Consider the following 13,834-nt stretch of genomic DNA (forward strand, 5'->3'; position numbering starts at 1 on the left):
TGGTATCAGGGTACCTGTGGGCTGTCTGTGTCCTTTTTCTTTGCCAAAAATACAGCGTCAACTTCACTTTGGCGTCCTTCTATCAACATGTGAAAAGCATAGCCCTGTCTCTTCGCTGCCTTGACGATTTGTGCCGTGACTTTAAAGTTAGTACCTGCTTGATTATAAAGCGCATCGAAAGCTTTAGGTCCAGTTTCAATGGCTGTTACTGCGGCATCTTCCCGGACATCTTCCTCCGCTTTCCGTATTTCCAATAGCATCTCCAGAGTCTTTTTGTCTCTGGCCGCACTGATTATCTGATCGGTAATCTGAAGTTTTCCTAGGAAATCTTGCTTAAAGATTTCGATATAACCCGATCCGCATAAGATTCCCAACTCTACGATCCTTTCCGTGATTCTTGGACGTGATGCCCAATCACGGAAAATAAGCTTGAATACTTTACTCCCGGCTCTGAAGGCTTCTTCGTATACCTTCTCTGTCACATTGAAAGGCTGAATACTCCTCTCTAACAGGGACTGAAGTCGTTTCGGGACTTTCTCGATAGCTTTAAGAAAAAGTTTTTCTTCTAGCTCGATTGGTTGTTTCATGTTGTCAAGATAGAACCGAAGAACTTCCTCTCCCTCGTCTATACCATCACTAATCAGTTCTTTCGTTGCCAGGGCAGGCTGTCCCTTTTTATTGACGAATCGAACTCCTTTAGGTTCGTCAAGAGTCGCTTCGAGAAAGATATTTTCAAACAAAGGGACCGGAGACTCAGCAACCTCAAGAAGAAGCTCAAGGACTCCTCGGCGGCGAGAGCTAACAAATACAGCCCTCCTCAACATCTTTTGCGTTATTTTGACACTATGACGACATTGGTTGAGAAATGGTTGACATGAAGGCATACCTCTTGAAATTGCTTCCATTAATGCATCATCCCTTAGCTGATCTGACTCGGAGGATGATCCGAGGAGTCGTTCTAGAAATTCTGGGCGGTGCTCCATCGCTTGAGCGATAAACTTCGGCATGTCTTCAATGATGAGATCCGGCTTCTGGAGAAGTACCTCGAGGACATTCGGGTACTTCTGAAGGCACCTCAATGCAGTCTCTGGGTGAACCGAAACTGTCTCTTCACACTGATCAAGAAATTGACTCATGATCTCACTTCCATACTGCATGATTTCCAACACTGCCGAAATATCGAGAGCCGATATCGGGCCTTGCCGGCGAATAAATTGCTTTAAAGAATCTACCGAGCTTTCTTTCTCAAGTTTCTGCATGAGAAGCTCTTTAGACACAGATGGAAGTTTCGACTGTAGTTCTTCAATGGTTGAAGCTGGTAGACTGACGGCCCAACCCTGGCCCAGAAGATGTTCACAAAACTCTCGAATAACCACCTTCTCTTCCTTGGAATAATCAGCTTGGATACCGACGGTTTCTATATCAGATGCCATCCCAATCAATGCATAGATCCTATCCCTTGGATCCGTAGCTTTGCACCCTCTGAACTTCCACAGCAAGTTGCAGAGGTTTCGATCTTGTTTTCGTGATGTCGAGGGTTTTGATGGATCAGGCATTATATCCAGGACAGCTTGACACTGTTCAGTGACTGTAACGTCCATAACAATAGGAAGTAAGGCAAATATCTTGCCAGGTATTTCCCCCAGATTACACTTCACGGTGGTTCTTTTCGCATTGGCCACTTCCTGCAAAATCCAGACTCTCGAAAACCAGGGTTTTTCCATGAAACTTTGGAGGCCATCGACTAATTCATCATGGCAAGATGGTCCGAGGTCCGCTTCAACCTGCTTCCACCGAGACTTCCATCGGGGATCTTCGCGCGGCCATTTCCGAGGGATTCCCGGTAGATTCTCAACTCGATCTTCGAACAGGGTGATGGCGGATTTTAGCTTTGCGGCATTGCCACTCAGATAGCCAAGCCAGATGATCACTTTGTCGGCTTTCCCATAGATCTCACCCATGCGGTTGACTTGATGGCCGCGCTCCTTGATATTGTTCTGGTCAATGCACAGAGCATCAACCCAGAGCATCCGGTCCTCGTCAGGTCTCCTTAAGTGCCAGAGAGCTTCGTACAGGCTTTCTGTGATTGACAATGTCTTCTCGTCTACTATGATCTCATGAGGTGTGCTTTGGCTTCCCCAAGAATATGACAGTGCTTCATAGGGGATTATGTCGTTGAGGTAAGCTTGCCAAAGTTGGCACCGCAATTGAGATTGAACGCCCTTTTCAAGGAGTACCAATCGATATCCAGCACTCTCCAAATCAAATGGCTCGTATTGAAATCGATCTGTAAAGGCATGTTCGTCTTCCAGTTGGGCGGTACTGATTCGATGAGAGACAAACATGGTATAAATGACTGTGGCCATCTTGATTTGACGTAGCGCAGATTCATTCAATTTTGGAGAACAGGTACTTGTAGAGCTAAGTATGCCACAGATAGTCAATATTGGAAATCTTGATTTGATACTGGCACCTGCTCGTTCGAAGCACATAATCTTGCTGTCGCATCCGACCCTGTTGGCCAAATCACGATCAGATAGTAGACGAGCATACGATGCTACTTTACCCCGTAGAACTTTGTTGGCTTTATCGGTATTTCGTTCCAGCGGCTGTTGATCCTTTGTGGAGGCAAGCTCTGCTCGAGAGGATTGATGTTGCAGATATTGGCCCCAGTGCTGGTGACCCTCCGGGGATTGGATGGCGTTGATAACAGATTTGATACAGGAGGACGGGTGGCTCATTTCAAAAGTCGTTGAGATGCGATTCGAAACAATTGTCTCATTCACGTCGACCTGAACTTGCCCAGGTTGAAAGCCTTGCGGAAATGCCACGACGATATCGCCTGGTTTGGCAAGGCTCTCATCCGGTGCTGTAGCGTCGACTCCAATCAAAAAGCCAGCTCGAATAGACGGGAAAGCTTCAAGTAAATCGTCGACAGTGTCTTTGACGAAGACAGAGACATTGGCCATGTCCTCAGCTTTTCCGACCAGGACGACATTGTGAGGGCCAGCTTTTCCAAGAGAGCATACAGCGCCCGAGCTTATCAAATGATATTCTGCCTCGGCTTCGTCTAGTAAGGCTTTGGCGGTCTCGTAGTCTTCCGGCAACGGCGCCACTATGGCGATATGGTAATCATTCGAGTGTGACTTATCCATGACCAGCGGGCAAAGAAATTTTATAGAACTGGCTCAAATCAATTAAAAAGGTTGAGAGTGAGAGATCAGACAGAAAATGAGAAATCGGAATGAAAGGGAAATGTCATGTAGTAATTCGTTCATTCAATGTCAGATCGCAGATGCCCAGCGGCGAGGCTCCCATGCCACGTCAGTCCTGCATTGGGGCTTGGCAGGCCGTGATCAAACACAAGCCTATCAATTGGCAGACACAGTCTGCAGGGATGGTTACACAAAAAAACAAATTACAATCAAAGTGGAAATACGCTACAGCAATGCCTTGATCGCTATTTACATCAAGTATGCCTTGGCTGAAACCAAAAAAAAAAATCTCTCATTGCATGATCAAAAACTCACCTACCTGAATCGATAAAACTTCCAAGCATATTCCATACTTATAACTAAGGATCCTGCGTCCCTCTCATCTAAGGTCACAAGGGAGGTGTTTTTCGGCATCAAGTTCCGTCCATCGCTCACATACAGCCTTCTCAACATCCGCGTAGCTGCATCCCTCAGCCCAGCTGGCTAATCTCGAAAAGCTCCTTCCTACCCTTCCCATCATTTGAAGGCCTGTGTCATCGTCGGTACCAAACAAACGACTCCATTCGCGATCTCCCCACTTTCTATTCTCTCTCTTTACAACCCCCTCGCTACCCCATGGACGTTTCAACGTCGGCCTAATCTGGTCGTTCTGCATCTGATAGTCGTATTACATCTTGTAAACATTGCCGTCGGGGTCAATGTTGAAACGATGGCATTCGCGGCGAATAGAAAAGACAGTGCCTGGATTAATGAGATCCCAGATGTCCAAGATCCGATGTTGTTTATTACTCTTGAAATGGAGGTTCGCACGGTAAAGTGTTTCCCGGCAGCACTGAGAATCCCGATCATCGACTACGCCAATGTTGCTAGCCTTTGTAGGAGTTGTCATTGATCGCATAGACTCAGCGATGCCTCTTAACATGTTCTCCTCGAGCTGGTCGAGCACTTGATACTTGATAAGAACCTTGATCTTCTGCCCGAACACGTCTGCGGCTTCACCACGATACTCTTCCGTCCAGCTCGTAGAGTTATCCATCAGATCCAGGAAAAGTCCCCAGATTGTGTTCAGTACATTAGTGGGTTTCCACCACGGTTGGTCGGCTGTTTCCATACTCGGCTCTCCGAAGAAGCCTATAGGTTCCGCGAAGCGATATTTTCCTGCCCATCTTTTCATGAGAGTAAATCCCGCGAAAGAGGTCGCATCAAATTTCACGAGGGGACGTAAATAATCTCGAAGGACAAGTCCAAGAAGTTCAGGTGGGCAATGAGAGCGTAGAGCGACGTCTAAAGGTCCTGGGATAGATGGAACTCCAATATCTTCCAGTCCTCTTCCGAAATATGACGCAAAGTTCATGGGGAAAGGGAGCGAGTAACCATAGCTGTGCAATAGTTGGATCATTTGGCATATGCCTTCGGTGCGGACACGATCAGGGCTCTTGTTCAAGATAGTGATCAGGAATTCAGGGAAATGATCGCAATAGTCGTTTGCGTTACACCAGGGCTGATTTCCCTGCTCTTTCATGTCAAACTTCCTTTCTAGAAGCCACTTCAGAGCGTCAACGCTCTTGCCAATGGGGGCTTCGCCCAAGTAGACACTCTCCAATAGCTCATCGATAGGTCTGTGGTGGGTATGCTGCTACTCGGACAGGCACTTGCAGCCGTCAGATTCAGGTATCTCCCATCTCATATCGGGTGCAGCTCCAAGCTGGGCGCATCGCTCCATTACCTTAACATCGGCGCTTCTGATGACGTCACGGAAAGCGCCATTGTTATTCCCAAAGTCAAAGGGGAGGTACAGTTGGTTAAGAGAAGGGCTGAGCAAGCATAGCCCCTTGAACTCCTGAGCTGAGATTTGCTTTGGTCTTTTCCAGGTTCACCTGAAATCTGGAGAAGGACTTCAGTGGGGAGAAGGTCCAGTGTCACTGGTTGGGATTGTTGGGAGGTCTCCGTATCAGAAGATGGGGAGTCGGGGTTTTGATCAAGGTTGTGATCAGAAGACATGTTGTAGGTTTCTGTTGTGTGGGCTGGTATTTGTTGTGGTGGTTGATAGATGATTACGTTACTAAAAATGATGAATCTAAACCTACGAGTCGAATAGATCACTACTCATATATTGACCGTACATTGGCTTGACTGAACATTAAATCTGTAGTGTTCTGATTGCGATACCTTTATATGTGAATATTTATTCCAGCATTCGTTTTCGCTGTATGAACAAAGAATCACACAAACAATTGCTTTGTTCACTGTATTAGGGACTTCATGAACAAGCTGTCAACGATCAAAAACGTTGAGCAAATACCCCATTTGGACTGTTTCTTGATCGAACAAGGAGCTCAATATAGATCCCATACTGGTCTTTCGCACAACCTCTCCATCAACAAAGCAAGTGCCCATCCTTATTAGACACGTACTCATGTGCAACAGCGGCTTCTATTAAGTTCAGTTGGTCACTTTCTCACTGTACATATCCGTAGAATCAACTTACCAAGAGGAACAGCGACCTTTTCACTCTGTCCCATGCAAGTGCACCTAATCCAGTACTCTGCACCACCATACCACGGATCAGGCGCTACAAACATCTCGCATCCGTGACAACTCTCAGCAAAGTTTCCATGGTAAGTTGGCTAACAAACTGTTAAGATTTTATGAATCGAATGACTTTTGCGAGAACGACTTACTGTAATGTTGGTGCCGTCGTATCCGAAACAATCATTGAGGTCCAACTCGGACGGGATGTAGCCCGAGTTATCACGAGGCTGGCATTTACCCGATAACGTGTTTGTTTCGGAGTTGAAGACGATGTCGATACATGTTCTATCGATTTGAGCGAATGCGATACCCAGGAGGGTCAACAAAACTGCGGTCGCTTTGGTCATTTTGCGATATGTGACTGGCTGAGTTAGGTTCTCTGGATTGCAACTTGACCTACTGCTGGACTTCGTCGGGAATATATGTCTTTGTGAGTGATTTTCTTAGAGGGGTCATACAGCGATCCTACCACTCGGTTAAATAAGCTCTGATCCTGACTGCTTGCTATAGCATGTGAATCCTTCGCTCGCGTCTAGTGTCAGAAGCATTTGACCCGAGGGTGAGTTGGTGTTGAGATACTGAAACCCAATAGGCTCTTCCGTAGTAAGCAATTCCTAATTGACGATTAAGGTAATATCGGAGCTTCAATGCATTACTTACCTACCTAAACCAGTCCATGCTGCATATCTCGCTGATCCTACGGGAATAATCCTCCGGAGAAGTCTCTTTCTCCGGCTTATATTCACCGCAAGCTGAACTCTGGGCTGCATTTATTTCCATTTAGATACTATACAGAGTGAGTGAAGGTTTATGCTAGACGGCTGTTTTTCACTGTGACACGGAATTCCGTCTTCCCTAACCCAACCCTTGCGAAGATAAGATTCGTCAACTTACTCCATAGTATAGTTAGGGGTAACTATTTCTTGTTGCCAAGATTGCGATTCAACTCCTGTTTACACCCTCCTAAATTGAAGACGGCTCGCCGTCGGCCTCAAGGGCTACTGTAGCTTGGAGCTGACTACGCCAAACATCAACAGGTTCAACATCTTCTCCTATAACTAATTCACATCCTTCAATCAATCATTACATCTATCATAAGTACCATATCGTCGTCTAATAATTCGTCCTACTCTGATCCCCATACCCCTCCATCAAAAACTCCATATCATGCCATCCCGTCATCTCCATCTCACTCCCTGGCACATACTGCGCCATAGATCCTTCAGCCATCCCAAACCCCGGAAACGGCAAAAAGTCCAACAGTCCTTCCATCGATCCAAGTGCCATCCCTTGACCCTGCTGTGCTTGTACTTGTTCAGCCGACCAACCAGCTGGATACGGCGGATTGTTCATGTTGATTCCCTGCGGGGGCAAATTCGCTATACCCGGAGGATCAGTCGGATTGTTGGCGCACTCTGAGAATGTATCTACAACTTGAGCCAATCTCTTCATTGAGCCGCATTTATCCGTGTGGTTGATGACATTTCGTAAGGTCGCGACTAGACGTCGGACTTTGCTCTGGAGCATTACTTCATCTGGTCCAATACTCTCTGCACCTTCGCCAGGTCGTAACCGCAATAACCGCAGGATTAGTATCATAGCAGAGCAGTAGGCATAAAAGATATCAAGGCCAGAAAGACCATTGATAACATCAAAGTGATCTAGGAGTATCATCAGATAACTCAGTTGACATGCATGCTTCACACATAGAGCTGCATGTGTAGGAACCGGAGTTTTTGGTGCGTCTTCTTTCCGTGCTGCTGCAACGTCGCGGAGAAGAAGTGGACGTGTAGCCACGATGGCGATATAATGAAAGTGAATGTGCAGAAGTAACACGGCGCGAAGTTGAGCTCTTGTTTTCCACGCCAACGATATCTTTAATTCTTCCATATCAACAGCTCCTTCATGATCGATAGATTCCAGGGCCGGCCCCTCCATCTTGATCCACGAGACATCGAGACCAGGCGCTTTTCCAATGTCCCTCTTCCAACCATTCAGCGCAGTCAAGATTTCATCCAACGTCGGCCCTGAACTTCGATTTATGTCAACGTGCAGAAGTCTTGTTCGCGCGAGAATGGCTTGAAGTTTGACAGACCATGATACGAGTCTTGCATCAGTTCCTATACCTCCTTCGACAAAGCCTTCTCGTGGTGGGACGACTTCGACGTCGAGTTCTTGAAGGCCACTAGGTCGACCAAGACTTGAAGCAAGGAATTGCTCAAAGGAGTAGAGCGTACAAAAGACCCATTTTCTAACTTCTCTCTCTAATGGTCTGAAGGAGGCACTCATGTCTGAGCGATGAAGACCAAGGGCAAAGGAGATTCGAGTAGCTGTTCCAGCAATGTTCCACGCAGCATTTCTTTCATTATTGTTATGTAGAAATAATGAAAGAAGGAGCAGAACTCGAACATTCGTAAGTGAGCACTTCGAGATGAACTGAGGGAGCAGACCTCTAGCGACTGCAATAGATCTTCGTCGAAGAGCAGAATGATCAACGTTTGGTATTGACCTATCAGCGATAGAGCCAAATACCACAATCATATGAAGGCAGCCTATCCAACCCCAGTCCGGTAATCGAAGTGGTCTCGAAGGAAGACGTGAACTGCGGCGAGCTTCGACGATGAAGCTTTCGTACTCTTCCTCAAAGGTAGCTCTGTGGAATAGAGGAAAGTCGTCGTGAACATTCTTGAAGTATGACTGGATAAGTAGATCAAGGGTTTCGTTTGAGGGAAACTGGCCGAGGATTTCATCCATGTCTGCTGTTGGAAGACGTGTAAAGTCGCGCGCAATAGCAGAGGTGATGGATCCAGGGGATGGTCCATCTTGAGGTGTTGCTGCAGTACGTGGTGGTTGGTCATCTTCGTCTTGTCCATCAGTTTCCAAAAGTCGACTTGTGTTATCCTGCGTAAACTTGGTGGCTCCTTCACGACCAGGCGATGGATAAGGGCTATTATTAGAGTCAACAAGATTCCGGAGTTGATTCCAGAAGTTCAGAGTCCCTGAAGGTCCGATATAGTGCTCATGACCAGAGTTATCCTTCACAAGCGAGGAGTGCGGTTCTTCACTATGAGACTTTGAACTCCTCGGCGATGTATCAGCCCTCGAATCGGCCGTGATGATATCCGGGCCTGTACTCGGAGTCCGTTCTTTACTAGAAGGATTCTGCACCAGATCTTCAACTCTTATATGTGTTCTGTTGGGATCAGAAACATCAGGCATTTTATACCCCATCTTCTGACCCAATTGTGCAAGATCACTAACATGATCAAGAGTTTCATTCGGAAAAGCGCCTCTGACAATTGCTTCGAGACATCGATACCTAATGGTGTCAACGACGTTACACAACATCCAGAGAAGTGAGGCAAACCTATCACTCAAATCATCCACACTCCCGTAGAAACGCGTCTTTCGTGGCGCTGTATACGAGCAAGTGACGTTATGTTCAAGACAATTCACACAGCCTACGCCTGAAGGATCAGGTACACATTTGCACCTCCTCTACAAGCAGTCAACATCACTCAGAAGACATCTTTACAGCAAAATACTCACCTTTCGACAACGATCACAACTTTGAGCGTTCCTCTTACGGGATTCGTCAGGGATGCGCCGCAGACGACGCTTCGCATTTGCAGATTCAGACATGGTTTTACGGAGGAAAAGGACTCATCGAATCGATGCTTCCCGGATCTGGGGTTCCTTTTCCCGCGGGACGGATGCATGCTTCCGATGGAATACGTAGATGGCGTGGGAATAAGACGCTAATGGAATGTTACCTTGAAAGTTTGGGGATGGAGAAACTAAAGACCGCTGGCTACCCTACGCCTCGAGGTCGGACCAACATGACGACCTCTCCGTCAGTATAACATTAAACATTTGACATGTTTCGTCGTCTTATTAATTCGTCGTTTGTATACCACAAAAGTTGTCTTATCGCGAGAAGTAACATCAGAATGGCTAGTTCTTTGACACTCCCCGATTCCAGAACGTTGGCCTACGCTTTGGACTCCTCCCCAAAAGAAGGACCCCTCATCATCTTGTCAAACTCCCTCACTGCACCTCTGTCAGTATGGGATCACGTCGTCAAGGTCCTCAACAGCAATGGTTATCGCACTCTACGCTATGATCAACCCGGCCATGGCGGATCATCCGCACCTAAGGATTTAAGCCCTACGTTTGACTCTATGGCTGAAGACGTCCATCATCTTCTCAAGAAGCTGGAGATCAACAAGGTCTACTCATGGATTGGTGTCTCGATGGGTGCGTCTGCAGGCGTCTACTTCACCACCAAGTATCCCAATGTTGTAAGCAAGCTCGCCATCTGCGACACCATCTCTTCATCGCCCATAAACGCCGGCACAGAAGATACCTTTGGTCCTCGCGTCGCCGCAGCCCGAGAAGCAGGTAATCTCGACTCAACCATCCAAAGCACACTAGAGCGATGGTTCGGCAAAGAGTGGCTCGAGAACAACCCTCAGGAAACACAGCGTATGCGAACAGTCATGTCTGGAACTACGATCGATGGTTTCGAAGCATGTTGTAACGCACTGAGAAGCGAGACTTTTGATCTTCGACCGAAGTTTGCTAAGATTGGTTCGAGTGTCGATGATGCGATTTGTATCGTTGGCGAGAAGGATGCGAATCTACCGGAGACTATGAAGGAGATGAGAGATAAGATCCAAGAGGGGTTTGAAGCGGCGGGTAAGAGCAACAAGATTGATTTGGTGATTATCAAGAATGCTGGCCATGTTTCGTTTGTGGATGGTTTTGAGCAGTTCACCGCTGAGGTGTTGAAGTGGTTGAAGGCATGATTACGCGTATCATTCCCTATACCGGTTATCGTATAATCAGACGAGTCTCGCTTTTCAATACAAGGATCATGTCGTATCAGTTCAATTCCCGCTGCAAGGTCGGTAAGCCGAGGATATCACCAACTCCCCAACCCCGCACCATCAAATGTCGGTTATTTCACCAACAACACTTTCCAAGTTTCCAACCTCGCATGCAAACCAACAATCTGATGTAAGATAATTCGGGGAACTTGATCATCACCTCGAAACGAAGAAAAACATATCACAAGATCCTAGTCGATAGCATCGGCGAACGCTAAAGGTGGAGTAGTGCCGAGGCTAACCATCCCCCCGACTCGCCGATCGGATATCAGCCACCAAATTCTGTTCTGCGTGATGCACTTACTGTTGGCCGATGGTGCAGATTCTATGCCATGGGCTTGCATGAAATTTCGATAGTTTGAGAAAACCAAGAAACTTTGCCGAGTTTTATTAAAAGCCACTTTTGACAGTTAATGAGATAGCTGTGGATCCTGGTCGGAATCACTGTGATGCAACATCGGGAAAAAAGGATAATTTACGTATGATTCAGTTGGTCATTATTCATTATGATAGAAAAGACTGCACTCTAATATCCAATTATACTCTCTGGACTTTTCAAGATTCACCCCTTGGAACTGTCATGACAGGTGGTTCCAGAACAACCGTTCTTCCATGCTTGATCAGCTCTGTAGCTTGCATGAAGAACGAATCAATCCTCAGAATAACAGGTCGCAAGAAAACCTTTGCAGCTACATCCTCCGTAGCACCAAGTCGCTGCAATGACTGATGAAACTTCTCCAACAACCGATAAGCAGCCTCGATATCTCGCGGATCACTCGCCAGCAAGAAGAGATAGATCAGAAAGTTTCCGCACAAGATAAGTTGCGTTCGGGCAACTGCACTGCATTAGTTACTGTTTCGGAGCGACATCTTGATCGGCAAACTTACATCTTCCCCAGAAGCTTGTTAGTTCCTCCTCAGTAATGTACGCCATGAATGTCGTAAAGAGCTCGAACTCTGCTAGTGCGGTGGAGAGCCATCGCTGAAGATTAGATCCTGGTGTGACCTTTGCGGCTCTTGTGGCTGGGAACATTAGACCCCGGAAGAGCAGCACCTGCGTAGCGAAGAAGGATATGTGAAGGGGTCCTGGTTCGTGTTAGACATCGGCGAATTCTAAAGATGCATGTCACATACCGTTATGGGCGTAGGGTCTCACGGCCAAACAGCTTGGGATGAGGCTGGGCCATTCCTTGAGGGTGTCTCGGATAGGTATCAGTTGAGTACGCGTCTGTTGAGTTGATCGTACACCGCTGGATCATGTGAGTCACTGTCGTCAATACGCCGATGGTTATGTTACTTACTAGCTGCAGTCAAGGATGGCACGCATCTCCCGAGACACAGTGATCATTTCAAGAAAGCGTGCACCGTCAGACACGCGGAACGTGGCATCCTCAGGATCGATCATATAGCGAAGATCGTCAGGGATATCCTCGCCAGACCGCAGATCATCCATGTCCGGGGGTGGAGTCGTGAAGGACTCGTAGCTTATATGCGGGGGATTACCGTGGCTTACAGCTGACCAGCAGTCTGTGTAAAAGACTGCCCACCAGAGCTTTTTGCGTAACCTCTTCTCCCAGGGTGCTATGTTCCACTTGTCAGGGTCTTGGTGCAGACCGAGCATCTGCGCTGTTGCTGTGGCTTGACAGGCCATTACCCATACATACGGTGTCTCAACGCTGTCAATCTCTGGGGGTACCATGTGCATCAGCAGCAGGGCTGACATTAGCCTGGAGAGATTAGGCGCATCAAGTTCTCGTCTCAACGCTTCTTGGGCATTGTTAGTGAGCTCATGCTGCTGGAATGGACAAGGTATTCCCGCAAGCGTTGCGTCCTGCTTCCAGAACACACACGCCAAGGCGTAAACGGCGCCCCGTAGCGACGAGGGTATGTCAAGCTTGGCGGTCGCGTATTGCCGAAGGAAGCGAGTCTTGTGGATGACGGGGAATCCTACGTGAACGTGCCGGAAATAAAGACGGACGAGGGCCGGGCCGTGGGGCCAGACGATGCGCTCTATCGCATCGGACGCCACCTGCCTAGCCTCGTTCTTGTGATCGGGGAACTCGTCAAGCAGCAGGAGGAAGTGCATCGGGTAATCATCCACATCAGGCCCGCCATGGTAGACCTGCACAAAGTTGGCGTCAATGCCCTCGCGCTCACTGAGAAGCACGGATCTAAAGGCGTCGAGGAAGTAAGGGTCCTGCTCTGAGCCTAACGCCATGGCGTGCGCCGTACGGCCTGGGACATCTTCAAGAGCGTAGGCGACTTCTTGATTAGGCTCCAGGCGCGGTGGATCTAGGCTGATGCTTCGATCCAGGGAACCTTCTCCAGGAGCTGGCACGGGATGGCGCACGAGACCGTTGTGTACAACGGCTGCGGACTCGGATCTGTGCCGAGTAGCTTCAGATGGCGCCGACGGTGAGATGGCCGATGTGCCAGATGCAGATACAGAAGCAGATGCAGACGCCGGGCTTAGTGCATCTTGGCCTCTGGAGGACTCGGGCCCAGGGCCGGATGTAGGCCGGTGGGCTAGAGGGTCAGTATCGGAGAGGGACTGGCATACCAAGCCTCTGCTTTTACAGAAAAGGCCTGTATTACAGGTTGATGCAACGGTCAGTATAAGCAATTCACAGATCGACTAGCGGGAAGTGTCACGTCAAGTGGAGTTTGTGTGAACCACTGGACTGGTAGTGGGTGGGAATCTTGGGGGGGGGGGGGGGGGGGGGGGGCGCCTCACAAGGGGGTTCAGAGGTGATGACACAAGCAGTCTTCCGGCGACGACAGGCGTCGCAGGGTCTGTTCTTGCGGCTCCGTGGCTGACGGGCTTTACCAAAGTTACTGCGAATGCTGAACTTGCGGGGTGTAGCAGTGGACGAGGAAGAAGTTGCCCGTTCCCGATCGCTAGCCTCAGCCTGAGAGTGATCCATCTGATCTTGGTATGATTGCTACTCGGAGGAGGCGGGCCAGGTACCCGTTAACGGTAATACGCTCCACGCGCGTTTGAGGGAGAGTGTGTAAAAACGAGCCAGGCTGCGGGAGCGAAGGAGGGAGAGAAAGAGGCGAAGAGATGTCGGCGAAAATCGCGTGATGGAGGGGGGCACCGGGAAAGATAAGTTGGCCGACAAGGGAGGGTTTGGGCGCAGAGCACGGAGTTGGCCGAGTGAGTTTTTTTAGGGGGCGGATCTTCTACTTACGTACTAG

At 48.3% G+C, this 13,834-nt stretch overlaps 5 protein-coding genes across 5 annotated transcripts; 1 reads left to right on the top strand and 4 right to left on the bottom strand.

Annotated features, from left to right (window-relative positions):
* Positions 1-5: 5 nt before the first annotated feature.
* Positions 6-2,030, bottom strand: FOBCDRAFT_122684 (heterokaryon incompatibility protein-domain-containing protein; the record flags this gene model as incomplete). The annotated part of the gene is made up of 1 exon (XM_031194852.3): positions 6-2,030. One exon carries the CDS (start codon positions 2,028-2,030, stop codon positions 6-8), a length of 2,025 nt encoding a protein of 674 aa, XP_031029590.3.
* A 362-nt stretch (positions 2,031-2,392) lies between these two features.
* FOBCDRAFT_236071 (uncharacterized protein) lies at positions 2,393-6,094 on the bottom strand (the record flags this gene model as incomplete). The annotated part of the gene is made up of 9 exons (XM_059610041.1): positions 2,393-2,412; positions 2,468-3,115; positions 3,651-3,850; positions 3,887-4,223; positions 4,329-4,834; positions 4,868-5,077; positions 5,630-5,648; positions 5,704-5,842; positions 5,897-6,094. The coding sequence occupies 9 exons, from the start codon at positions 6,092-6,094 to the stop codon at positions 2,393-2,395; spliced, it is 2,277 nt and encodes a 758-aa protein (XP_059466640.1).
* A 766-nt stretch (positions 6,095-6,860) lies between these two features.
* On the bottom strand, positions 6,861-9,389 carry FOBCDRAFT_284868 (fungal-specific transcription factor domain-containing protein; the record flags this gene model as incomplete). The annotated part of the gene is made up of 3 exons (XM_059611665.1): positions 6,861-9,066; positions 9,115-9,245; positions 9,297-9,389. 3 exons carry the CDS (start codon positions 9,387-9,389, stop codon positions 6,861-6,863), a joined length of 2,430 nt encoding a protein of 809 aa, XP_059463960.1.
* Positions 9,390-9,697: 308 nt separating this feature from the next.
* FOBCDRAFT_268177 (Alpha/Beta hydrolase protein) lies at positions 9,698-10,555 on the top strand (the record flags this gene model as incomplete). Its single annotated transcript, XM_031194856.2, has 1 exon — positions 9,698-10,555. The coding sequence occupies one exon, from the start codon at positions 9,698-9,700 to the stop codon at positions 10,553-10,555; it is 858 nt and encodes a 285-aa protein (XP_031029594.2).
* Positions 10,556-11,114: 559 nt separating this feature from the next.
* Positions 11,115-13,803, bottom strand: FOBCDRAFT_314849 (fungal-specific transcription factor domain-containing protein). Its single transcript, XM_059611969.1, has 5 exons — positions 13,371-13,803; positions 11,938-13,222; positions 11,771-11,886; positions 11,525-11,722; positions 11,115-11,472 (listed from the first exon to the last, which is right to left on the bottom strand). The coding sequence occupies exons 1-5, from the start codon at positions 13,558-13,560 to the stop codon at positions 11,192-11,194; spliced, it is 2,070 nt and encodes a 689-aa protein (XP_059463961.1). The 5' UTR covers positions 13,561-13,803; the 3' UTR covers positions 11,115-11,191.
* Positions 13,804-13,834: the final 31 nt, after the last annotated feature.

Source organism: Fusarium oxysporum, chromosome I, assembly GCF_013085055.1.
Source record: "Fusarium oxysporum Fo47 chromosome I, complete sequence".
NCBI lineage: Eukaryota > Fungi > Ascomycota > Sordariomycetes > Hypocreales > Nectriaceae > Fusarium > Fusarium oxysporum.